Source organism: Lactuca saligna, chromosome 2 (genome assembly GCF_052625555.1).
Source record: "Lactuca saligna cultivar CGN05327 chromosome 2, ASM5262555v1, whole genome shotgun sequence".
NCBI classification, from domain to species: domain Eukaryota; kingdom Viridiplantae; phylum Streptophyta; class Magnoliopsida; order Asterales; family Asteraceae; genus Lactuca; species Lactuca saligna.
The window spans coordinates 63,786,225-63,813,837 of NC_136418.1; the positions used below are offsets into that span (position 1 = coordinate 63,786,225).

The 27,613-nt window shown below is 35.7% G+C and overlaps 2 protein-coding genes across 3 annotated transcripts; one reads left to right on the forward strand and one right to left on the reverse strand.

Annotated features, from left to right (window-relative positions):
• Positions 1-372: 372 nt before the first annotated feature.
• LOC145029782 (uncharacterized) lies at positions 373-1,433 on the reverse strand. The gene is made up of 2 exons (XM_078978245.1): positions 1,087-1,433; positions 373-946 (listed from the first exon to the last, which is right to left on the reverse strand). The coding sequence occupies exons 1-2, from the start codon at positions 1,431-1,433 to the stop codon at positions 373-375; spliced, it is 921 nt and encodes a 306-aa protein (XP_078834371.1).
• A 21,922-nt stretch (positions 1,434-23,355) lies between these two features.
• Positions 23,356-26,236, forward strand: LOC145031042 (calcium-dependent protein kinase 2-like). Of its 2 annotated transcripts, XM_078979495.1 has the most exons (8): positions 23,361-24,229; positions 24,319-24,462; positions 24,552-24,704; positions 24,808-24,923; positions 25,090-25,257; positions 25,363-25,490; positions 25,569-25,668; positions 25,806-26,230. In XM_078979495.1, exons 1-8 carry the CDS (start codon positions 23,536-23,538, stop codon positions 25,908-25,910), a joined length of 1,608 nt encoding a protein of 535 aa, XP_078835621.1. In that variant the 5' UTR covers positions 23,361-23,535; the 3' UTR covers positions 25,911-26,230. The 2 variants fall into 2 exon arrangements, with proteins under 2 accessions (XP_078835620.1, XP_078835621.1); XM_078979494.1 differs by having other exon boundaries at positions 23,356-24,229; positions 25,090-25,490; positions 25,806-26,236.
• The last annotated feature ends 1,377 nt before the right edge of the window (positions 26,237-27,613 follow it).

Sequence of the window (27,613 nt, forward strand, 5' to 3'; positions counted from 1 at the left end):
GTTCCTGCACACCCAGTTCATGAGATCCATGAACGTAGTCGGTGTGTTGTTGAGTCCGAAAGGAATCACCACAAACTCGTAGTGCCCATAACGAGTCCTAAAGGTTGTCTTCTGCATATCTTCCTTGAAAATTCTCATCTGACGATACCTATATCTTAAATCAATCTTGGAAAACCAAGACACCCCCTACAACTGATCAAATAAATCTTTAATCCTCGATAGTGGATAACGGTTCTTGACCGTCACCTTGTTTAACTCCCGGTAGTCGATGCACATCTAATGTGAACCATCCCTTTTCTTGACAAAAAGGATCGGCGCTCCCCACGGTAAGCTACTCGATCTAATAAAACCCTTCCCTAACAGCTCTTGGAGCTACGAGGATAACTCCTGCATCCCAGGCGCCGCAAGGCGATAAGGTGCCTTGGCAATAGGCACCACACCCAGAATTAAGTCGATCCGGAACTCCACCTGCCTCTCCGGCGGCACACCCGACAATTCCTCAGGGAAAACATCCGAGGACTCACACATTACCGGAACATCGGAGATAGAACTCGGCCTCTCAGTGTCAACTCTAGTATCCATCACATACGCTAAAAAGCCCATGCACCCCTGCTGTAGACTCTGCCTCGCCCTGGCGACAAAGAAGAAAGTTGATCCAGATCTGGTCCCCTCGCCATATACAATAAGTACTCCCCCACTAGGGTCTCGTATGGTCACCATCTGACGCTCACAGTTAATCACGGCTCCAAACCGGCTCAACCAATCTATGCCCGCTATAACACCAACATTACCCATCGCTATCAGCACCAGATCTATTGGAAACTCAACACCGAAAATCTCTAATACACATCCCCGGAATACATCAATGGAAAAAACCGCATGCTCATCGGCTATAGAAACCCTCAGTTGTTGACTCAATGTCTCGCATCTGACACTAATGTGATGACTAAAGGATAAAGACACAAAAGATCGAATCACACCTTAGTCAAATAACACCAAAGCAGGCACATAACTCACAAGAAAAGTACCTATATACAACACAGTATAAGCATAAAAAATCTCAAAATAACATAGATAAGTAAATACGTGCCAACAACAACATCAGGTGTTGTGCAGACCTCCTCCGTAGTCAACTGGAATGCTCTCCCATGAGCTCTCGGAAGCTCGGCCTTCCCCGGTCGGCCATCAGTAACATGTAAAGCAGAAGGAGCAGAAGCCTGGGCTGATCCCTGAGTGATCTGAGGACACTCGGCCTTCCAGTGGCCCATCGGGTTATAGTGAAAGGAAACCGAAAATCCCTTGAGGCATTCCCTCACCATATGAATAATCTCTTGTGAAATATCAGAGGCATAGGCAACATTGCCCCTCCTTGCCACATTTGTAGCAAATCCCTGCTCGACAAGACCCCTCATGACTCTTGTTACACTTGCCATAAGTGCGGCCCTTCTGGCCTCCAACTCTCGAATAAGTGGGCATGGCCCGCTTCGTCGCCGACTGCGACTGTGCTGGTCTCCTATCCCTCCCCTACTGCCCTCCATCCTCTCTGGTCTGAATCTCCAGCTCAATCTCTCTCCTCATAGCATTGGTCCGCAACTCATCCAAAGTCCAATAAGACGAGTTCGCCATGAAATCCTGAATATCTCTCCTCAAGATGCTCAAATATCGGCTCACACGTGCTTGCTCAGTAGAAATGTGCTCAGGGCAGAACAGTGCCCTCTCATGAAACATCCTCATAATCTCGGTCACGGTTTCTATCTTCTGCTTGAGAGACATAAACTCTTGGGCTAAATGTTCCCTATCTACCGGGGGAACATACTCATATATGAATAGTTGGGTAAACCTCTCCTAAGTCACTACAACATGATATGCAGGAGTAAAGTTAGTCATCACAAACTTCCACCAGCCCTTCGCTCCCAAGCGAAGCTCGTTCAGTGCAAACCGAACACTTAAATGCTCCAGTAATGAACGCGTATAGAAACACCCCTCAATGTCATAGATCTATCTCATGGCAGAATTTGGGTCATGTGTCCCATCAAAATATGGTGGCTTCGTGTTGCTAAACTCCCGTAACAACAATGAGTCACCTCCCTGTAGCCTGACAGTAGCTATGGCTGCGCAGCCTCTGTGACAACAACATATCGATCATCAAATGTATCAATCAGCATGGTCTTAATAGACCCGAACATCTATGGTATGGACTCTCTAATAGTTGCAGCCACCTCCTCCACAATGATCTCGTGGATCTCCTCATCACTGGTACCACTGCCCCTGAGGTTGTTACAAGTAATCACCATAGTGTCTCTGAAACGCAAACACAAAATCATCAGAGACTATCTTAAGCACACACACACACACACACTCACACACTTGATTACCCACCCCTACATGATCCTTAGCATCCTAAGGTTCTTTCTTGGGTCGCATATAGATCCGGTGCTTTCAGTAGTACGGGCCCAATACTACCTTCCTTACCAACCTGTAGTCACCCCAAGTCCTCCTCCTAGGATCATAATTCACAAGTACTCTATCCCTTACAGATATCAAACTACTCTCCCAGTAGACTCCTCAAATACTTATCTAGGTATCTCTCCTAGATTACTCCTCGACTCAAGACTCTATCTAAAAGATTCCTACTAGGTACTCCTACTCAGCACATACACAAAGCATATAGCATATAATATCAATCAATAGCATCCCCTAGGCTAAGGTATCATGAATGAGACAACTTTAGCCCTAATTTCTGAAATACATAACCTATCCTCTAGCATGCAGTTCTAATATCTCATAAGTATCTTATAATATAAACAAGTAATGGTATTTTGGGAAATCACCGTTTGGGCTCTGGCTGATTGTACACACTACTCCATCTTGTTTTCTCTTTAAAACTCTTACTCGTTTTAGAAAAAAAAATCATTTATTTTTAGAAAATGTTTCTCAAATCCTCGGTTTGAGTCTAGACATACCCGAGAGTACATCCGAATCCCTCAAACCAAGGCTCTGATACTAACTTATAACACTCTAAATTTTCAAATAAAATTTTCATTTTTAAAATCACATAAAACCCAATATCACATATCTTAAAAACCAAAAAATGTATAAGTTGTCAAAACACAAGGCAACAATGTTCGATAATATCCCATAATCCTCAAAAAACATAATCTCTAACTGGTGTGTACAACCAAGCCGACACCTTCCCACGATCCTAGGAGGTACCTAAACACATTTCATACAACACTATAAGCACAAAGCTTAGTGAGTTCCCCAAAATTCCACATACAAAAATAATAAGCCTCTCATGGCTATAACTCGACATGGACCCTCCGGTCATGTGTCTCAGTGAGGACCCTCCGGTCTCACTGCTCAGTATGGACCCTACGGTCATGTGTCTCAGTGAAGACCCTCTGTTCTCACAGCTTGGGTTGGACCCTCCGGTCCTGTATCTCAGGGAAGACCCTCTGGTCTCACAACTAGGTTTGGACCCTCTGGTCCTAACTCAGTAAGGCACTTAATAAAATATAACATAAATCACCAAGACAAGATGCATAATATCACATAACTCAGTATAAGCACATAGGACCTTCTGGTCGATAACTCAGATAAGAACCTCCGGTCACACAGTATTACTACTTCGGCAAGTATAATGAGAAGAATCACTTCATAAGTAAGCAAGTAGGTCTCGCACTCCACGAACAGTCTAGACTTCGCCTATATATCATACTCATCTCTAATTAACACTTTATAACCACAACCCTAAAAATTTAGGCTAACGCCTTCTCTAACTCTCAGAAAGGATGAAAGACCATTTTACCCCTCCATGATCCCCATAATTCATGTCTTGACCAAACCCTAAAAGGCTTCAGAAGTCAACACTCAAGTCAACAATCCATTTTGACCCAAATCGTTGAGTGCATCTATGCGACACGTCGAGTTCCTTCATTTTCTTTGAAGTATTGGGAAAATCCAACTCAACTCTGTCACACCCCCAAACCAAGGATGGCGGAAACGTCCGGGGGTGGAGGACTTCATGTAGAGTATCATAACAAAGAGTATAATAGTGCTCAAAGTAAATACAACCAACACAAATATAATTGAAAACGTTACATCAAAGCACATGTTCACATGATTCCCATCAATTACATTATAATACAAAATGAACTGTTTGACGATTTATCATCCCATCCTCAAAACGTTGTTGATTTCCTGTTTTCACTGAATTCCTGAGAATACAAGTAGTTTTGAAAAGTTTCAACACAAAGGTTGGTGAGTTCATAAGAAATTTCGTTGGAAAAGTAAATCGTTTTCCTTGTAAAAGCGTTACAATATGCATCCAGAAAATCCGATATTTTCTTTAAAATCTACGTAATGTAGTCTTATGACTGAAGACCAAAATGTATAAGTAACATTTCTTATTAATTAGAAAATGTTATGTACTTAAATGGACATGGACGCGTTTGAATTAAATGAAATTTCTGTATGTTCTCATGTTCGTTAATACTTTATATATATGTAGTCCTAAATTAGAGGACCGAGAAATAACAAGTATTGACCATACTTAAAAGTATAAATGTGGTTTCAAATGATGTGTAGTCGTAACTACCAAAACCAAAAGTGTACAGTAATATCTGTACTCATAGAGATAAAAAGTGATTTTAAATCGACATAAAACTCATTTAGGTTTTAAAAATAAAATCTCGTAAACTTATGGATTGTTATATCCCTATGTGAGTCTCTATAATCATACTATGACTATGTGAACCTGCCACGACGTTCTCAGTGTCGCGAAAAATAAAATGACATTTGTCACCGGTAGACCTGCAGGTCCAACTGTAGCTAGCAGCAAGGTGTGGGGTATCAAACCCAATATAGATCTATATACAAGTATCACGTTCTCCCTCAAGGAGATTCTGATTATAACTACCAGGAATTATATCCCGCACTCGGACGTACGGGGAGAGAGAGAGAGAGAGTCTCACAATATAGGTTAACAAGTTTACGTGAAATGTGTGTGTATATAAATCTTTCTTGTATGAATGTACCATTTTTGTACAAGTGTGTTGAGTGATGTATCATAAACTATACCTATTATAGTTTATCTAAAATGTATGTAATATGTATGAATTCTTTTATGGAAATGTATTAGTGTTGTGAATTTATCAAACTATAGATAAACAACTTTACGTGAAATATGTGTGAATATAAATCTTTCTTGTATGAATGTACCCTTTTTGTACGAGTGTGTTGAGTGATGTATCATAAACTATACCTATTATAATTTATCTAAAATGTATGTAATATGTATGAATTCTTTTATAGAAATGTATTAGTGTTATGAATTTATCAAACTATACTTTTTATAGTTTAATATACGTGTTCTAAAATGAATGAAATATATTTATTATGAATGACTTAGTTTCAGTTCATGATGATAAACTAACAAAGAAACACATTCAATAATTAGAGCTTATGATTATACACTTTGCTCAACATATTACAAAGTGTTATGATATTTACATGCTGTTGGCTAAATTTAGCAATTCTGCCCTGTTTTGGAAAAATCATAGAAAAATCATACGAAGTCAAAAACTAGATCCGTAAATTCTGAGAGTTCACAAAATGTGTCTAGTTTACTCATAATTTTTATCACGATTTTTAATGACCTCCAACTTGGGTGAAAAAGTCCACAATCACAGACTGGTCCGGATTGTTGTTTGAAATGATAGGCAGTTTTGTAAAAATCACCATAAATTGTAGAAAAATCGTATGGAGATGTGCAAGTAGTCATTTTAAAGCTAAAAACTTGAAATATTTGCACCTTGTACATTTTTGAAAACAAAAATGTTTAAGATGCCCAAAAAAGTCCGTGAATGGAGTTGAACTTTTCTGATGAAGGCTGTTAGAAAATTTTAGTTATGTTCTTAGTGTTTTAACTTGTATTCCCCCCCTGAAAACTTGAGAAAACATAAAAATGTAGGGGTATGAACTCACCTTGAGTGATTTCAGTAGATAAGTGTTGAAGAAGAGAAGTGTTCAACCCAAGAACACTTGAAGAATCACTTGAAGATTCGAAGCTCTAACGCTAATATGATGGAGTTTGTGTAAGATATCCATGATTTGAGTGGAAATAAGTGAGATAATCATAAGGAGGATGAATTATACTTACTAAGAGTGGAAGAACACTTGATAATCAGCCTTGAATCTCGAGTTTGGTGGAGAAAAAGTTTGAGAGAAAAGTGGTGTTTGATACTTAGTGAAATGGGAGAAAATGAGAGAAATGAGGAGAGAGGATGTTTGTTCCAGCTCAAAAACGTGGGAATGAGTGTAAATTGGGTGTGAGGGACATTGAAGTGACCTAGGTAAGGTGGGGAGGTGTGGTTAGTCAAAGAGTGGGTGTGGGGTGGTTGCTTGTGACATTGGATAAGGCAAAGTCAACACTCCACCTTTAATAATTCACCCACTTGATTTTTATTATTTAAATAATGATTTTCATCAAAATATGTTTAAATTATGAATATTTAGAGTTTATTATGTTAAAATATAATTTCTGGAGAAAATCCCTCTTTAAAATCATGAAAAACGGGCTTAAAATGTTAAAAATATCAAAAATGGGCTAAAAGTGACAATTTCCCGAAGTCTGGCCGAGGTTCGGCCTTCTGGTGCTGAACCGAGAGAGAGGGAGGCAGAAACCGAGAGGGAAGAAGAAGGAGGGAAGGAACCGAGAGGGGAGAAGAGAGAACAGAGGGGCGCGAGTAGAGACAGAGCGAGAGAAGGGAAGAGACAGAGAGGCGCAACAGATGAGGCGACCGAGAACCGAGGCTCGGTCCTCGCGCCCTTAGCCAACAGAGGCTCGGTTCGGAGATAGAAGGCGAGAAGTAAAAAAAACCGAATGAACTGTAGTGGACAGTACCTTCGGTTCGGTTCAGCAGCCTTCTTCATCAGGAGGGTTCGGTTCCTAAGAGGGGTTTCGGTTCCTAAGATCCGTTTTTCGCGTTTTCGCCCCGTTTTAAGCTGTTTTTGACCCGGTTAAGGGTCGGAATGACCCGAATGATTCTAAAAAGTTACGGGAACTATTTGAGGGAGATTTGGGAGAGATTTCTCATACTTGGAGAGATTTGACATTCTTGGAGAGATTTCTCATACAAAGAGATATTTGAGAGAGATTTCACATACTTGGAGAGATTTGGGAGAGATTTGACATTCTTGGAGAGATTTCTCATACAGAGAGATATTTGAGAGAGATTTCACATACTTGGAGAGATTTGGGAGAGATTTGACATTCTTGGAGAGATTTCTCATACAGAGAGATATTTGAGAGAGATTTCACATACTTAGAGGGATTTGGGAGAGATTCGACATTCTTGGAGATATTTCTAATACAGAGAGATATTTGAGAGAGATTTCACATATTTGGAGAGATTTAGGAGAGATTTGACATAGAGAGAGATAGAGTGAAAACGATTGAGAGAGGATCCGTGTGTGACAATTGTGAGTGTCCGACATCGCAATGCATGGTTCGTAAACCCTGTTAAGCCTTGTTTAAGGATCTTACACACTCCCGATGAGTATGCATCATTGTTTTATCGGTTTGGCTTGCCACGTACTATAGTTTTAGGTTAAGGAGATCTAGATGTTCGCACTTTTTGTTTTATGATTTCTCATTAGAATAGAAGTTATGTAGAAGTTTCATAATGTGAATTTTAGTACTCATGGGCAAATTGAGTCAAACGGTTTGACTTGCTGACTTTAGTTGACTTTGACTTGACCGAAATTTGACAGTTGTCACATCATCCCCCCGTTAAAGTGAATTTCGTCCCGAAATTTGAATTTAGGCAAGGAGTAGGCATGAATAATCAAGCCGAGAAGTGAGGATACTTCCTAATCGACTGACTCACGCGCTCCCATATGACTCTAGGTCGTTGGTTAGTTTTCCAACGAACTTTCACTAATGGGAAGTGGCGTTGTTTCATCCGCTTGACCTCGATCCATGGTCACCATGGTTCTTCTAAGAAGGTGAGGCTCTTGTGGAACTCGATCTCGTCGAGGGGAATTGCAAGAGTCTCATCGGATAGATTCTTCTTGTAAATTTGGGACGTGTTGGGTAGGGTGTACTTTACTAAGCTCGCGGGAGTAGATTGAAGTAGCGAGTTACAGGGCTGATTCTGACAAGAATCTCGAAAGACACAATTATTTGGGGTATTGGCTTTCCATGCTTTCCGAAGCGTACTAAGCCTTCCCAGAGTGAGTGTTTATAGAGGAATTCGGTCGGTTATACCAGAGTTCTAAAGGTTTCTTCTTCTTGTTTCTCTTCCTGTCAAGGGTTGCTCCCTTTAGGGTCAAAGTTGGGAGGGGGTTCGTATTTTTCGAGAAGTTCCGAAGGAGTTAAGACGGTAGGTCAGCGAGACCCATAATCTTGGCGTATTTCTGCTAATGCCTTCGGTGCTGACTGTTTCTCAACGGTTTTGATCAATTGAAAGGGTCCTTATGAATTTCCACCTTGGTAACGATGTGTCTTGAGAATTGAACTCCTCAATTCCAAAACTTGTATCTAGAGAACTTCGGGTAATACTTCTCTGATCGTATTTCTTCCGTGGTTTGTTGTAGCTGCTCTCCTTGGTTTCCTTCTTACTACGAGGGTAGATAAGTAAGTCATTTGTAATGACGATGATGAACTGATCCTAGCAAGAAGGGTATATCCTATTTATTACGTTCATGAATCCAACGAGTGGGTCTGGTCCTATCCGAGGGTTATCACAACGAACTTTCAACATCTTCATCGAAATTGGAGGATTGTTCTCGGATATCCTTCTTCCATACTCGTGACTGGTGATATTCAGATCTTAGGCCCAATTCCTGAAGGGTACCTCGTTTCTTGAGGTTGGTCGGCCTATTCGTCAATGCGAGGCAGATAGTAAAGGTTTCTATTAGAGATGCTGTCGGGGCCTCTGAAATAGATGGAATTGTGAGCAATTTGTCTTTCTAATTTGAAGAATAAGACGAGAGCTTTTCAGGGTGAGAAACTTGGTTCTTCAATTTCATTGTTGAGTAGTTCGATAGGTTTGACCTGACAGCTCTTGTAGCTCGGTAGGAAGTATGTGGGTTTGGTTTACGCGGCTAGGCCTTTTTGAATGGTAGGACATTCACTCGTCCTTCTGGGCAACCTTAGCCCGAAGCTCATGGCAGGACTCGTACTCTATCTGTCCCAAGCTTCTATGCTTGAATCTTGTCTGCTACATGCACGACAATCCCGAAGGTCTCCTGTATATACATGTGATAAGGCTTCGGGAAGTATGACACTCCTCTAGTTCGTGTTTTGGAGTTCCACAACAAGAGATGACCCAAAGGTCCGTGCTGGGTGTTTATGAGAGACGATAGTTTCGATATTCATGGGTTAGGCGAAAAGCCCTTTTGTAGTCGTTTAATCAGGAAGACGAGGGCAATATCAATCAAAATTGGAATACGACAACACTATCTTTTTAGATAACATGAGATAAGTTGTATACAAAGGAAGAGATCAATAGAGTGATAGAGTGTCCTGTATTTCTTTTCTGTGTGTTCCATTTTGTTTGATGTTATGATTATTGTAGATGATTCCTACCACAGTGTCTAGCACTGGTAGTGGGTGTGTTTTCGATAGCCAGTAATGATACTTGATATCATGACTCCTGACAGGTCTCCTTACGATCGCGCGGTATATGATTGTCGTATGTAAATTGACATCGTGAAATTTGTCGAGTGGGTGACCCCACTCAACCCCTAATACTAGACATGGAATCGGAGTCAGGATGGAATTATCTATTTCAAGACTTAAGTATTTTGATTTTAAATTATCCCCGATGTATGGACAAAGTCATTACAACTTACAGGTAATGCTCCTAAGGTCACATATGAATGTCTTTGGTTTGATTTGTATGAGAGAGAAAATATTTTAGCTACTTTTTAGAAGGAAGGTTACTTTAGTAAGCGTATCAAATTCATTACAAACATATAGTACTTAAACGTATTGTCGTTGGGAACATTACAAAAGTCCTCACATGGTTCCCTTGCTGCTCCTGTTGGTGTGTTCATCACATTCCTCCTGTTCCTTCGTCGTTCTTCTCAGTTGGACATTCTCTCTTGAAGTGTCCCGTTTCACCGCATAGGTAGCATACTGGGCCTACCTTGGTGCAGGTGATTGAAGGGAGGTGATGGGCCGAGGCCCTACAGAAACGAACGGTATGCCCTTTCCTGTTGCAGTTTTTACAGTGCATCTCTCGGCAAGCCCCATGGTGATGAAAGCCACATTTGTTGCACTTTGGGAGTGATCCCTCATATGGTCTGGCAGACATTTGGGTGGCAGACCCCGAGGCTAGTGTCGAGGCATTTGTCATGACTGCTGTTGTAATGATAGGGGCGGCCCTAGGTTGTTGTCTTTTAGTGTATCCCTTAGATTGGTGGCGCTCTTTCATGTCCCAAAACTTTCTCTTCTTGTTCGTAGGTTCGTGGCCTGAGGTATTTTTGTTGGTAGGTACCCATTGGTGTCCCTGATTGTTACCACAATTTGTATTGTTAGTATCGCTTCCACCCTTGTTGATGTTGTTAGTATTGAAATGCACCGTGATGGCTGCCACGGCTGCCGTGACTGCAGCTTGAAAAGTAGCAGCGTCTATCCGAAGTGTTGGCGCCTTGCTAGTTGGTTTGTTGCCTCTTGGTGAATACATAGCTCTGTTTCATGACGAAAAACGACTTCGTTAGTGGAAATGATTGTCTTAAGTGCATCCTTACAATTTATATTTTACGCATATAAATTTTTGCACATTACTGTACTATCCTTAGTGTTTCTACTAACACTCCCGAGATGGAGTTATGGCAATAGGTAGGAGTAGGTTTCATAAGGACGTTAAGCTTTACTCCTCTTAGAATCATGTTTGTCCGAACACACTTGGCTGAGGAATTTTTGATGGGATCCGGTGCATTAGTGCTGGTATGATCGCACCCATAGGTCTATGAAGAAGAAACTTCTCAACAAATGCTTAAAGGTGAGACGATAATGAGTTTCTAGAATGGCTATATGTCGCGAGTTTTCTAATTAAGTTTATCTCATATCGATTTGTATCAAAGTTCGGTTGTTTAGGGTGTTCTGGAAACAATTTATAACGAGATTCTTTGTATAATAAACTCATGTATTTTAGTAGTTCTGTATCCAAGTGAAACCTTATACTTGACCTAAGCTAGGTCCTTATCACGACCTATTGATGTATGCTTAGTTATATAATTAAGGCTAGATATTCCTTCGAGTCTGTTAGGTACATCCTAAGCCCATCTTGTTAATATGACTCTAGAAATCATGGTTTCAGCGAAAATTTTGACCTCGATGCAGGTCTACTTCACATTTGTGCATGGGCGGGCTCTGATAGTAGATAGATTTCTCGATTAGTATGACCACTTAATTTGTAGTGTCGTGACTTTACTTACAATAGAGTAGCATCAGCGCATACTTATGAAGCTAATTTACCAGGTCTGGTGAGCGACATGAACTCTACTTACGATGATCCATCCCTTGTGATGCCTGAGGCAAGGTCGATGCAATTTTGTAGCTTTGCCAATCAACGCTTGGCTACAATCATCCTTTCTTTGAATGCTGTGTGTCCTACCCTGTTACTCTCTTTCCTCTTCACGAGTGGCGATACAGTCCTAAAAAGAGAGTTGGTCTCGGGAATAGTAGTATAATTCTGAGTCACCGATACATGAGATGGTGGGGTCTATAGTAGTGCGCAGTTTTCTGAACTCAGATTGTAGTCTTCTTGTTTTAATCCCCGATGATCGCGATCCGCCGGGTCTTTGCTGGGAGGGTTCTGTCCGTCAGTCCCCCGTGGTTGAGGTCATAGCACCCTCGTTGGTCTCCACATGGTGGTTGTTTTCATTGTTGTCGACATTCAACCCTCGATCACGATTGCCCAACGGTTCACGGGTTCGTTATAGTCGAAACGGTTCACGGAAACCTTGCTATGCATGGAGGATTGATTACCTCCGGTCCCGCTTATGATTCTTCTCATAATCATTCACCATTCCTCGAGTTCGGATTAGGAAAGTAAGGGTCGTCTGGTAAGTAGGATTTTGCTATGCCGTATTTGCGAGAATAGAGGTGGAGGAGATAAGTACTATGCGTCTAACTCTATTATCAATTACTTATAGGGGGGGGGGGGGGTAATCCTTATTAGTTACTTCTATAATGACATAGTGCATACTAATTACGTATAACAAGATACGATAGACCTTTGAATAAGTGATCCCACTCTAGGTCCACATCCAAACAAGGAAAAGGAAGTAAAGTAATGACCACAAATTCTAAGTCTATAATTTCTAAGTTATATATAACCTTAAGTATCCACTTAGGGACTATAGACCTATTATTAAGGATCTATTTAGTTTTCATATAAGTTATGATATTACAAAATACTCCTATAGTATTTTAAACTCATGTTCTATTCTAATGTTCTCATTGTGGTAATGTTGGTAAGTTTTAGACTTGTTGCCATATCACAACTATTCTTGGGCATGTGCTAATCATTCCTCGGACCAGCATAGTTGATCAGGCTATGCCACTCCCAGGACTGACCATACATCCCCGAGCTTACCTGTGATATTCAACAATCATTACTTTTGTTTTGTTCTAGAGTGGTGCTGACCTTAATATGTATGTATGCATGTATACCTTTAATAAGAAACTATTTATTTCTAAAAGTATAGTTGTTTTGAAACTATAAATCAGAGACTTAGTCCCAATGCATTTATAGTTTGTATATCTTATGTGGTTTGATATACTGAGTTCACTATAAACAATGCTCTGATACCAATCTGTCACACCCCCAAACCAAGGATGGCGGAAACGTCCGGGGGTGGAGGACTTCATGTAGAGTATCACAACAAAGAGTATAATAGTGCTCAAAGTAAATACAACCAAAACAAATATAATTGAAAACGTTACATCAAAGCACATGTTTACATGATTCCCATCAATTACATTATAATACAAAATGAACTGTTTGACGATTTATCGTCCCATCCTCAAAACGTTGTTGATTTCCTGTTTTCACTGAATTCCTGAGAATACAAGTAGTTTTGAAAAGTTTCAACACAAAGGTTGGTGAGTTCATAAGAAATTTCGTTGGAAAAGTAAATCGTTTTCCTTGTAAAAGCGTTACAATATGCATCCAGAAAATCCGATATTTTCTTTAAAATCTGCGTAATGTAGTCTTATGACTGAAGACCAAAATGTATAAGTAACCTTTCTTATTAATTAGAAAATGTTATGTACTTAAATGGACATGGACACGTTTGAATTAAATGAAATTTCTGTATGTTCTCATGTTCGTTAATACTTTATATATATGTAGTCCTAAATTAGAGGACCGAGAAATAACAAGTATTGACCATACTTAAAAGTATAAATGTGGTTTCAAATGATGTGTAGTCGTAACTACAAAAACCAAAAGTGTACAGTAATATCTGTACTCATAGAGATAAAAAGTGATTTTAAATCGACATAAAACTCATTTAGGTTTTAAAAATAAAATCTCGTAAACTTATGGATTGTTATATCCCTATGTGAGTCGCTATAATCATACTATGACTATGTGAACCTGCCACGACGTTCTCAGTGTCGTGAAAAATAAAATGACATTTTTCACCCGTAGACCTACAGGTCCAACTGTAGCTAGCAGCAAGGTGTGGGGTGTCAAACCCAATATAGATCTATATACAAGTATCACGTTCTCCCTCAAGGAGATTCTGATTATAACTACCAGGAATTATATCCCGCACTCGGACGTACGGGGAGAGAGAGAGAGAGAGTCTCACAATATAGGTTAACAAGTTTACGTGAAATGTGTGTGAATATAAATCATTCTTGTATGAATGTACCATTTTTGTACGATTGTGTTGAGTGATGTATCATAAACTATACCTATTATAGTTTATCTAAAATGTATATAATATGTATGAATTCTTTTATGGAAATGTATTAGTGTTGTGAATTTATCAAACTATAGATAAACAACTTTACGTGAAATATGTGTGAATATAAATCTTTCTTGTATGAATGTACCCTTTTTGTACGAGTGTGTTGAGTGATGTATCATAAACTATACCTACTATAATTTATCTAAAATGTATGTAATATGTATGAATTCTTTTATAGAAATGTATTAGTGTTATGAATTTATCAAACTATACTTTTTATAGTTTAATATACGTGTTCTAAAATGAATGAAATATATTTATTATGAATGACTTAGTTTTAGTTCATGATGATAAACTAACAAAGAAACACATTCAATAATTAGAGCTTATGATTATACACTTTGCTCAACATATTACAAAGTGTTATGATATTTACATGCTGTTGGCTAAATTTAGCAATTCTGCCCTGTTTTGGAAAAATCATAGAAAAATAATACGAAGTCGAAAACTAGATCCGTAAATTCTGAGAGTTCACAAAATGTGTCTAGTTTACTCATAATTTTTATCACGATTTTTAATGACCTCCAACTTGGGTGAAAAAGTCCACAATCACAGACTGGTCCGGATTGTTGTTTGAAATGATAGGCAGTTTTGTAAAAATCACCATAAATTGTAGAAAACTCGTATGGAGATGTGCAAGTAGTCATTTTAAAGATAAAAACTTGAACTATTTGCACCTTATACAGTTTTGAAAACAAAAATGTTTAAGATGCCCAAAACAGTCCGTGAATGGAGTTGAACTTTTCTGATGAAGGCTGTTAGAAAATTTTAGTTATGTTCTTAGTGTTTTAACTTGTATTCCCCCCCTGAAAACTTGAGAAAACATAAAAATGTAGGGGTATGAACTCACCTTGAGTGATTTCAGTAGATAAGTGTTGAATAAGAGAAGTGTTCAACCCAAGAACACTTGAAGAATCACTTGAAGATTCGAAGCTCTAACGCTAATATGATGGAGTTTGTGTAAGATATCCATGATTTGAGTGGAAATAAGTGAGATAATCATAAGGAGGATGAATTATACTTACTAAGAGTGGAAGAACACTTGATAATCAGCCTTGAATCTCGAGTTTGGTGGAGAAAAAGTTTGAGAGAAAAGTGGTGTTTAATACTTAGTGAAATGGGAGAAAATGAGAGAAATGAGGAGAGAGGATGTTTGTTCCAGCTCAAAAACGTGGGAATGAGTGTAAATTGGGTGTGAGGGACATTGAAGTGACCTAGGTAAGGTGGGGAGGTGTGGTTAGTCAAAGAGTGAGTGTGGGGTGGTTGCTTGTGACATTGGATAAGGCAAAGTCAACACTCCACCTTTAATAATTCACCCACTTGATTTTTATTATTTAAATAATGATTTTCATCAAAATATGTTTAAATTATGAATATTTAGAGTTTATTATGTTAAAATATAATTTTTGGAGAAAATCCCGCTTTAAAATCATGAAAAACGGGCTTAAAATGTTAAAAATATCAAAAATGGGCTAAAAGTGACAATTTCCCGAAGTCTGGCCGAGGTTCGGCCTTCTGGTGCTGAACCGAGAGAGAGGGAGGCAGAAACCGAGAGGGAAGAAGAAGGAGGGAAGGAACCGAGAGGGGAGAAGAGAGAACAGAGGGGCGCGAGTAGAGACAGAGCGAGAGAAGGGAAGAGACAGAGAGGCGCAACAGATGAGGCGACCGAGAACCGAGGCTCGGTCCTCGCGCCCTTAGCTAACAGAGGCTCGGTTCGGAGATAGAAGGCGAGAAGTAAAAAAAACCGAATGAACTGTAGTGAACAGTACCTTCGGTTCGGTTCAGCAGCCTTCTTCATCAGGAGGGTTCGGTTCCTAAGAGGGGTTTCGGTTCCTAAGATCCGTTTTTCGCGTTTTCGCCCCGTTTTAAGCCGTTTTTGACCCGGTTAAGGGCCGGAATGACCCGAATGATTCTAAAAAGTTACGGGAACTATTTGAGGGAGATTTGGGAGAGATTTCTCATACTTGGAGAGATTTGACATTCTTGGAGAGATTTCTCATACACAGAGATATTTGCGAGAGTTTTCACATACTTGGAGAGATTTGGGAGAGATTTGACATTCTTGGAGAAATTTCTCATACAAAGAGATATTTGAGAGAGATTTCACATACTTGGAGAGATTTGGGAGAGATTTGACATTCTTGGAGAGATTTCTCATACAGAGAGATATTTGAGAGAGATTTCACATACTTAGAGGGATTTGGGAGAGATTCGACATTCTTGGAGATATTTCTAATACAGAGAGATATTTGAGAGAGATTTCACATACTTGGAGAGATTTGGGAGAGATTTGACATAGAGAGAGATAGAGTGAAAACGATTGAGAGAGGATCCATGTGTGACAATTGTGAGTGTCCGACATCGCAATGCATGATTCGTAAACCCTGTTAAGCCTTGTTTAAAGATCTTACACACTCCCGATGAGTATGCATCATTGTTTTATCGGTTTGGCTCGCCACGTACTACAGTTTTAGGTTAAGGAGATCTAGATGTTCGCACTTTTTGTTTTATGATTTCTCATTAGAATAGAAGTTATGTAGAAGTTTCATAGTGTGAATTTTAGTACTCATGGGCGAATTGAGTCAAACGGTTTGACTTGTTGACTTTAGTTGACTTTGACTTGACCGAAATTTGACGGTTGTCACAAACTCGTCGAGTTGTCTCACCAACTCACCGAATTGTAATGCGTCCAGACTATCGGGGAAAACCCTAGCCAACTCGTCGAGTCCCTTCAGTCCATTCTCTTATTCAGACATTTTAAGCAGAACTAAGGCTCTATACTCTAGATCTAGCCTTCTAAGGCTGGAATATCACGTAAAGTTGCAAGATTTATGTCCATGCATGGCATCTAGGGCTCAAAATGCCAGGACAAGCTCTATAGAGGGTTTGTGCCTGAAAGCTGGCCAATAGCTTGATAAAGCCTGAATTGATAGGTCCAAGGGACCTCATACTATCCAGATCTGGAGTCTCAACTCCATTTCAAGCTCAAATAAATGAAGGACCCAAAGAAAGGATAGAAACAACTATAAACTACCTAGTGATGAGATCTAACCAAACACTGATCAATGTGAAAGCTTTTTACCTCAAAATGGCAGCTACCATTGAAAGAACACCGGATCTAAAGGCTTCTTCTCGTTCCAATCCTTTTTGGTCTTCAATCCCCTTCCAAAAATGTACTAATACACACAAATCTTAGCCTTTCTCTCTCTCACAGTGAATACAGCTCGCTTAGGGTTTCTCTTAGTGTGTTAAGATGATAAGGGATGCTGAAATTAATGTTTATTGTCCTTTAAATAGGGCACAAATCCTGAAAATTAGGGTTTTCACACTCAGCTCCTACTCGTCGAGTTGGGGTCCTCCAACTCATTGAGTAGACTCTAAAAATCACACGACAATTTTACTCTCTACTCGGCGAGTTGGGCCCTCCAACTCGTCATGTTGCTTTGACAACATAAATATAAATTAATTAAATATTATACCTGGGAGGCGGGATGTTACAAAATAACTCAGGATAATGCTTCATTATCTCCTCCTACATGCCATATCACAACTAGACACCACTTATCACAGCTGGATACCACTGAATGGTTTCATAAATAGTCAAGGGTATTTTCATCATTAATTTGGAAAAAACAAAACTTGCAATTCTTTGGATTTTGTTTTATGTCTGATACTTTCAAGTTTCAACAACTTTAAGAGACTGCAAAAGAATAAAATGAAATGGTATCATGGTCCCCTTAATATTCTTTGGTACTTTATTAAGGATTGGAAAAGTACGATTGTCATAAATCCGTTTTGGCTTCAACAAATGCAACTTATCACCCATTTTTTCCTTTCCTTTTTTTTCTAATAATTTCATATCTTTATCTTTGTGCGTATTTGGTTCGATTTATTATGGCATGTTCTATGATTTCATGGTTAATAATGCTTTAAACACATATGTTTGATTTTGTGGAATGGTTAGTTATACGATGTATTCATTTGCAGATTTGTTTAAAATTCTTTTTGATGTCATTTTTTTAGAAATTTACATGAATTTGTGGTGAATTTGCAAATATTGGATGATCAAGGAGCTCTACGCTTGAAAGCAACACCGCTAAAATGGAAATGAACGGTTCAAATTGTATTTATCATTACAGTTTCTTGATTTAATGACCAATTTATTTACAAACTCACCTAGAGTAATCAATTTTCTCGACACAAAGATCATATTAGTGAAGTTGGATTTGATTTTAAGATAACTTAATAATGATGAGTTGCATTGGTTTCTAGGTTTGAGATAATTTCAAGGCCAACTTTTATAATATCATTGTACATTATGTTTTCTTAAGTGTTACATACATACATTTACATAATGATGTAAATTTTCCTTAAATAAGACGATTTTGCCCTTGACCAAGTTTTGACAGAGCTGCTGCTAGTTTGAGGATGTTGATGGATCATTATCACAAATGTTTTCTAGCTTTGGTATTTGTTTTCACTAATGTTAAATGGTGGTATTACATGGTTGTCTTATATAATATTTCATTCTTATTTCCAATTATATATAAAAAATAAAAACAACAAAATGAAATTGATTTATTTTACTAAATCAGTTGTATTTTTAATGGTTTTCTCTTTTATTAATATAAGAAAATTTTATGTCATAAAGTATCCATAGGTGGAGCTACCCTTTGGGTAGTGGGGTGTATGACACCACTTGGAGTGGCTACACCTATTAAATATGTATATATATATTTTTTTGCATCTATTGATATTAAATAATTAATTTCCCCATTTCACAAAAGATTGGCACCTCTTGCATTAATAGATAACAGATTCTCACTCTTTTTAAGCATATCCTAGCTGATGGTGTGCACAACTTCACCAAGAAAAGAAGCCGAAGACAACCAACCACTTGCCGGAATATGCTCCCAGCCACTTGCAAACTGCTCATAGTCGTCGAAAGCTGCTTGCGGTCTCCTGAAACTTCCGGAAACTACTACAACACTTGGTAACCAATGGATATGGCTCAAAGTTGCTCGAAAACGCTCCACTAGCAGACCCCAGTTGACTGAAAGTCTGGATCCGCCACTAAAAGTATCAATATTAACATAAACAAGACACAAAAAATATTTTGATTTAATTGCATACGAAATTATAGTTACATATGCATACATACGTAAATACCATATGCTTATTATATGTTTTGTCCCTTTGGTTTGCTGAAATTAACATATTTAGCCTGAATATTAATTTCATGATCGAAGGTCCAGAAAACTACACATTTGTGTATTACAATGATTGCTCCCTTTGGTTTACTGAAATTAACACACTTAACCAGCAAGATTAATTTCATCCTTGATGGTCCATAAAACTACACTTTTATAACACTTTTGGGCCCCTTATTCCATTGTCGTTAAAGGGAACCATTCAAGGACCAAACATGTAATTTACTCTAAATAGTAATATAAATATAATTTTTCAATCTCCATCTTAACAAAAAAAATCTAGACCTAAGTATTAAGGGTTCGTATGATAGTTAATAACCTTGTTAGAAGTTTAGGCAGAGTTAGAAGCAACAACGAATACCAAACACTTGGACATCATCTAGAGTTATTTTTTGGTCTGGATCAAAAGAAAAGTAGTGGAACCAAATCTTGGAAATGAAAATGAAACTAATTATAGAAATGGAACTAAACCTAATCATGACATGATTTTATCATTCATAAAAAATAGGTACTTTTATTTTTAACCCAAAAAACAATATAATTTTATTTCTATCACAATATAGTTATGAGAAAGCAAATTCATCGTCCTTTTCCAAAAAACAGAACATGTGTCGATATATTTTTTCATAATCACTTTTATGCACCCCCTACAAAATAATAGTAAAATAAAAACCATAATAATAGATAACACTTGATATGAAACTATTAGATCCCTGCATCTACGTACGTAGCTAGAAACTATTTAACGAACGAAACTAACCAACTGGAAACAATCTGCCAAAAGGCTGAAATGAATTATCTAATACGAAAAGGATACTAATCGTCGTATGAAAACTATCTACCAAAAGAAACTATCTTGTGCCGCTGCATAGTTCGGGTACACTACTAGTGTGTGTGTGTGTGTGTATATATATATATATATATATATATATATATATATATATATATATATATATATATATATATATATATATATATATATATATAAAGAGAGAGAGATTTTATTTTATATATTTTATTTTCATATTTTGATATAAACAAACATAAGTTATAACTATGTTAGAGAAAATAATAGGTTTAAATAAATATACGAAGAGTTAATTTATTAAAATGTTTTGATTTTACTGAATCCGAGAAAAATAATAGGTTTAAATAAATATACTAAAAATAAATTATTAAAAGGTTTTAATTTTTTATTTTTTTTGAATGAGAAACATACATACATATGTTATAACTAGGCGAATGCTCGCGCGTTGCACAGAAACACCTATATAGTTGAAATCTTTACAAATATATGATTTTTTGAATATAACAATAAAGCTGTTATTAAATTTGATATAATAATTTGTATATACTAAATTCATATAATATATTGATTATTTTGAATTATATGATAATATATACATTTATTATAACATCATAATCTCAATCGTTTGAATGACTTCTACCCGCGAGTTACACATGAATAAAATTAAATATAATACATGATTTGATGTTATTTATAGTTGTTTTTATTCTTAATTAACTTTTTAAAATTTATTTGCTTAATGTTTTAATTTCTATCATTATAATTATTTAAAACATCAAACATTGTTCTTTTATTTTAAAGCTAACAATATAATTATTTATATAGAGTTGTTTTTAACAATTGTTATTGTAAGTTATTTTAAGCTACTTATTTAGAAACTTTTAATGATTATAAAAATATATTGAAGAAATATTTTAGTTAAATTGAAATCACAATTTAGTTTTTGCTTTTATCACTACAATTTATCACTTTTAACTATTTACAAAATATTCTTTAGTTTTTTTTTTTTAAATGGAACTGAAATTTATATTTGAGTTGATATTGTAATGCACAGAAACACCTATATAGTTGAAGTCTTTACAAATATATATATATATATATATATATATATATATATATATATATATATATATATATATATATTAAAATATAACACTAACGTTGTTGTTAAATTTGATATAATAATTCGTATATTAATTTGATATAATATATAGACTATTTTGAATTATATGATAATATATAAATCTATTATAACGTTATAATCTCAATCGTTTGAATGACTTCTACTCGCGAAGTTACACATCAATAAAATTAAATATTATATATGGTTTAATATTGTTTATAGTTGTTATTTTTAACTATTTTTTTAAAATATATTTGCTTAATGTTTTAATTTCTATCATTATAATTATTTATAACATCAAACATTATTTTTTGATTTTAAAGGTAACAATATAATCATTTATATAGAGTTATTTTTAACTATTGTTATTATAAGTTGTTTTAAGCTACTTATTTGAAAAATTTTAACGATTATATAAATATATTTAGGAAATATTTTAGTTAAACTGATATTACAATTTCGTTTTTTGTATTTATCACTATCACTTTTAACTATTTACAAAATATTATTTGGTTTTTTTAGTGGAACTGAAATTTATATTTAAGTTGATAGTGTAATGTTATATTTAAATTAACAATTTAAGTATTTTATCGAAACTGTTCAAAAATTGTAGCTTTAAACTGATAATGGTTTACATGCAACAACATTTTAAATCTAATAAATTAAGTATAATATGTTAAAATTTAAAGACATAACTTTATAAATAGAAGTAAATATATTATTTTAAAATTGAAATTTAGTTTGTTTATGATTACACTTTGGGTTTAATATTTATTTAACCTTATTAACTAACTTACAATCATTATTAGAAAGTCACTACAATTTATCACTTTTAACTATTTATAAAATAATTTTTGGGTTGTTTAAGTTAAATAAAATTTATATTTAAGTTGAGCCTATAATGTTATATTTTAATTAATAACTTAAGTATTTTATACAAACTGTTCAAAAATTATACCTTTAAAATGATAATGGTTTACATCCAACAATATATTAAAACTAATAAATTAAGTATAATATGTTAAAAGTTTAAAAACATAATTTTATAAGTAGAATTAAAGATATTATTTAATATTGAAATTTAGTTTATATATGAAAACACTTTAGATTTGATATTTATTTAACCTAACTACCAAATTATAATTATTATTATAAAGAAATCGAAAAGTTATGGGAGTTTCAAATGAATGTGGTGAAAGAAAAAAGAATGGAGGTTTCAAATGCATGAGATTCAAGAAAAAATACTAACTTTATAAGTATGTATGATATTATATATTTTGTTGTTAATATAAGTGTCTTTATAATAAAATTAAAACATGGATATTTACGATCAAATAAAAATAATATAATTATATTTATATTTATGGTCTTTAAGTTATCTAATATTTTACTATAAATAACCTAAACTTAATTATTTCATTTGTTGAGCATGATGTAAATAAATCTCACTACAATCAAAATAATAACATTTTATTTATATTTATGCTGCTTTGTGAATACAAACATAAATTTTAAGGTCATTTATGAATAAAAGAAAAAGTTAATGGACCATTACTATATTGGAAAACACTCAATTTTTTCTTTTCATAAATATACACAAGGTAATTAAAAAATAAATAATTAATATATGTAAAATTGTAAATGGTTAATGATTAGGCTTCATTTTGATTAATTAATGTGACTAAGGGTGATTTTTTCACCATGATCTATTTAAAATTCCTAGCATCAATTAACAGTGTTATCATATGCATTTATTTTTGTAAACCACTAAAATATCCAAATCCAATTTTCAATTCCTTAAAAAACCTTCATAAACTAACCATCTATATATGATGTTCTCAAGTAAATCCTTTTTCATTGTATAACATATTCCAACATCTAAAACAACACCTTTATTAAAAGGGAGATTATATATGGCACCTCATAAAGTTAAATAATTCCAACAAGAAAATAATCAAACATGCTTGACTCGGATGTATATTATATAACCCACATACATATATAGTCGTTTTGCCGATATATGAATTATAATTTTTGCCTTTTTGATAAAATTGAAGATCGATGTAAACAAGCTTTAATATAAAAGGCAAGAGTTGTGAGAATTGGAGCCTATAAATTATGTGAGCCCTAAAATGATTGTTGATGTCTCAAAATGGAAAGTAATTTGCATGAAACTAAAGAGTGATTCAAGGTGTGGTCAACAAAGGAAAATTCAATCCACCATTTCCATCCCTACAATCCCTCTCCAATATTCATCCATACTTTCATCTCTTTCTCTCTTTCTCTCCCCTCCCTTTCTAATTTTCTAAACTTTCCTCTAGGTCAATCGCCCAAGGACCCATTCGTGTTGTTGCTCTCTCTAGTCCAGGGTCCCTCGATCCCTCCCTCCAAACATCCCAATGGGGAACTGTTGTTCCCAAATTAAAGGTAAAAATGTAGAACCTGAAAATAAAAAACCCCTTAAAGGAGACAACAAACCGCAAGAAGAGAACAAAAACACAACCACAGCGCCACCAAAACCCGTCACTGCATCATCAGCTGCCTCGACAACCCAACCACAAAAGAATGGCAACAAATCGCCTATTGGAACCGTTTTGGGACGTCCAATGGAAGACATTCGAACTCTTTACACCATAGGTAAAGAGCTTGGTAGGGGTCAGTTTGGCGTCACCCATTTATGCACATGCAAGCAAACGGGGAAACAGTTGGCATGCAAAACAATAGCAAAGAGGAAACTTGCGAATAAAGACGACATTGAGGATGTGAGGAGGGAAGTACAGATCATGCATCATTTGGCTGGTCAGCCGAATATTGTTGAGCTTAAAGGGGCTTTTGAGGACAAACATTCGGTGCATTTGGTGATGGAATTGTGTGCTGGTGGAGAGTTGTTTGATCGGATCATCGCCAAGGGCCATTATACCGAGAGGGCTGCAGCATCGTTGCTTAGGACCATTGTTAAAATCGTTCATACCTGCCATTCCATGGGTGTTATTCATAGAGATCTTAAACCTGAAAATTTCCTTCTTCAATCTAAGGATGAGGATTCTCCCCTTTTAGCTACCGACTTTGGTCTATCTGTGTTCTACAAACAAGGTTACATTAATTAGGGTGTAATTTACATATTATAAATGTATGTTTCTTGAAGATCATTCTTCATGGTTAATTTGTCTCTCTCGTCGCAGGTGAATTATTCAAAGATATTGTGGGAAGCGCATATTATATTGCACCCGAAGTCTTGAAGAGAAAATACGGACCCGAAGTTGATATATGGAGTATTGGGGTCATGTTATATATTCTTCTAAGTGGTGTTCCACCTTTCTGGGCTGGTGATTAATTACACGATTTTCTTAATATTTCAACCCCTAGAAACATTAACAATTTGATGTAATAAAAAAGATTTTTTTTTATGTTATAGAATCGGAGCATGGGATATTCAACGCAATCTTGCGTGGGCATGTTGATTTCACGAGTGATCCTTGGCCTTCGATATCTCATCCAGCCAAGGATCTTGTAAAGAAGATGCTGACTGCAGATCCGAAGCACAGGCTAACAGCACATCAAGTGCTTTGTAAGTACTAATCTCGAAATTATAATATGTATTTATGATGTAATGGGGAATCGCAGATGATATTTAAATGTCATGAACGTTTTTTTTTTCTTTTTTCTTTCAGCTCATCCATGGATTGTGGAAGATGGAGAAGCACCTGATAAACCACTTGACAACGCTGTTCTTGGCAGGCTAAAACAATTTAGAGCCATGAATCAGTTCAAGAAAGTTGCTCTTCGGGTATCTACAAGATCTTTATGGTTTAAAAAAAGAAACAATATTTGGTTCTTATATAATATAAAGCACCAATTTTTTTATGGGAAAAAAAAAAAGAAACAATATTTTTTAGGGTCTTGTGAAGGAATATTGACATATCTGATTTTAATTTGGTTCTCGGAATGAGCAGGTCATTGCAGGATGCCTTTCTGAGGAAGAAATCATGGGACTGAAGAAAATGTTCAAAGGCATGGATAGCGATAACAGTGGAACAATAACACTTGAGGAACTAAAACATGGACTGTCGAAGCAAGGGACAAGACTCACTGAATCTGAAGTCAAACAATTGATGGAAGCTGTAAGACAACCAAATCAAATCAAATTTTACTACATGAAGTTAAACAATTTTTGGGAAATATGGTCAAGAAAAATAATTCATCTATCTTTGAACAAAAATCAACAGGCTGATGCAGATGGAAACGGAACAATAGATTACGAAGAATTCATAACAGCAACAATGCATATGAATAGAATGGATAGAGAAGATCATCTCTACACTGCATTCCAATATTTCGATAAAGATAATAGCGGGTAATAAAGTGCTACTACTTCGAGTTTGACATTGGAAAAAATAATTGGCCAATCTTTAAACAACGTCTATCTTGTCAGGTATATTACTATAGAAGAACTAGAGCAAGCTCTCCGTGAATATGGAATGGGTGATGAAAAGGACATAAAGGAGATTGTATCTGACGTTGATTCAGATCATGTAAGTAACTAAAGCATCGATAACCTAATGTTGCAAAGATGTAGATAGAACTCATAACATTTAGCATAACAAAAAGATTCCATAACCTTACTAATTTGGCTTGTGAGTATAGTCTTAAATAACTATAAAAATTGCAGGATGGTCGGATCAACTACGATGAGTTTGTGGCAATGATGAGATCAAAAGGACAGGCAACCATGATGAATCCTAAGAAATTTAGAGAATCGTTTGTTGCAACCTAACAACAACAAGCAAGTTGTGCTTAAGAATGTTCGGAGATGATGAAGAAAAGAAAGTTGCTGCTCATGAAATGCATATTTCACATGTGTCCAATTAGGGATGACTTTGGCAACAGGTTCAATCTGGTCTCGAGCGACCTACGAACTGGTGGGGATAATGGGTTCTAGCAAAAACTAAAATTAGGTTGCTTTAGAATTTTGAACAACAATTGTAATGGGTGTTTGGGTTGGTTTAGAGAATATTTCTCGATGTGTAAGCTGAAGGTGTAGAGTCAATCTTTTGGTTTGCTGATCGATTTTAGTATTTACAATCATTCGAAATCTTTTGTTTAACATAAACATTGTGATTTTGCCATTTAAACCTATTAGTTGTTGTCAAATTTCAATATTATCCACAACAAGTTCACCAAAGGTTACTAATTGGATAACATACTAATTAAGGATATAACACTTGAGTTTTGGGTCTCACACTGGTGCAGCCATAAATAAAACAGTAGTGACTAGAGAATGGAAAATATAATACATTTATATTTGAGGATAGAATATAGATATGCAACCGTATTCTTAGGGGGCATATTAGATTAGAATATGGCTGAATGATCGTACTATATCACTTACAATATCACTTGTATTACAACCTATAATACAATTGAGATAATCATACTCTATTACACACTCACATGGACTCTATTACATTACACACAATTGTAGTATATTACATTCCACCCATCTGCATAAATCTATTACACTCCATTAACCATACTCCATATGCTCATCTTATTATTATTTTTCATAAAAACCAATATCCTAAAACCATATATCATCCAAAAAAAGAATATATTAAAAGACATCAATAAATCTAAAGAAAATACATTGCCATAATTTGTTCAACATTCACAAATCCACTAAATTAGATATGCATCACCTTTAATTTAGTATCACCCAACCATATCAAGTTAAGATACTCTATTAACCATACCTAGATATGCCTTTTGCATGTCATCCATAAGCAAAAATAAAGTTCATCATTTCCATTCTCTATATCACTCACCATTTCTTTCTATTGATTATGAGAACACTTTGCACCAATCTGTCACCCTTTCTTTCTATTGATTATGAGAACACTTTGCACCAATCTATGAAGAAATAATAATGACCAAATATATTAGGATTTTTAAAAGGGTTAAATGCAACTCACATCAATGTACTTTCATCGATTTGTTTATTATAAGTTTATAACATCCTACTTTCTTTTCTTTTTACTACAACATTAAACTTTAAAATATATCTACCCAATTATAGCAATAAATATAATCTTTCACTACTATAAATGGGTCGATTACTTGCATCTGTCCATGCCCTACATAATATAACAAACGAGGCCTAAGTTCCTCACATATAAGCATGAGTTCTTCTACGATTTTCTAATGTATGATAGTTGTAAACAAGGTAATGGAATTAGAGTGGCAATATATAATAACTAAATCCATTTTTTGGTGTTCCTAAAAGAATGTTATTGTAATATTGCTTTTGTGAATTAAATCAACAAATAAACTCACCATATTTTCTCATAGAACTTTAGGCAGCTTCATATATATCTTGATGCCATATCTGATATTTGAAATAAAACCTAAGTTCACAATGTATTATATCCTAAAAATATGTATAAAAGTATTTGTTATATTAAAAAATAGAATAAAAATATA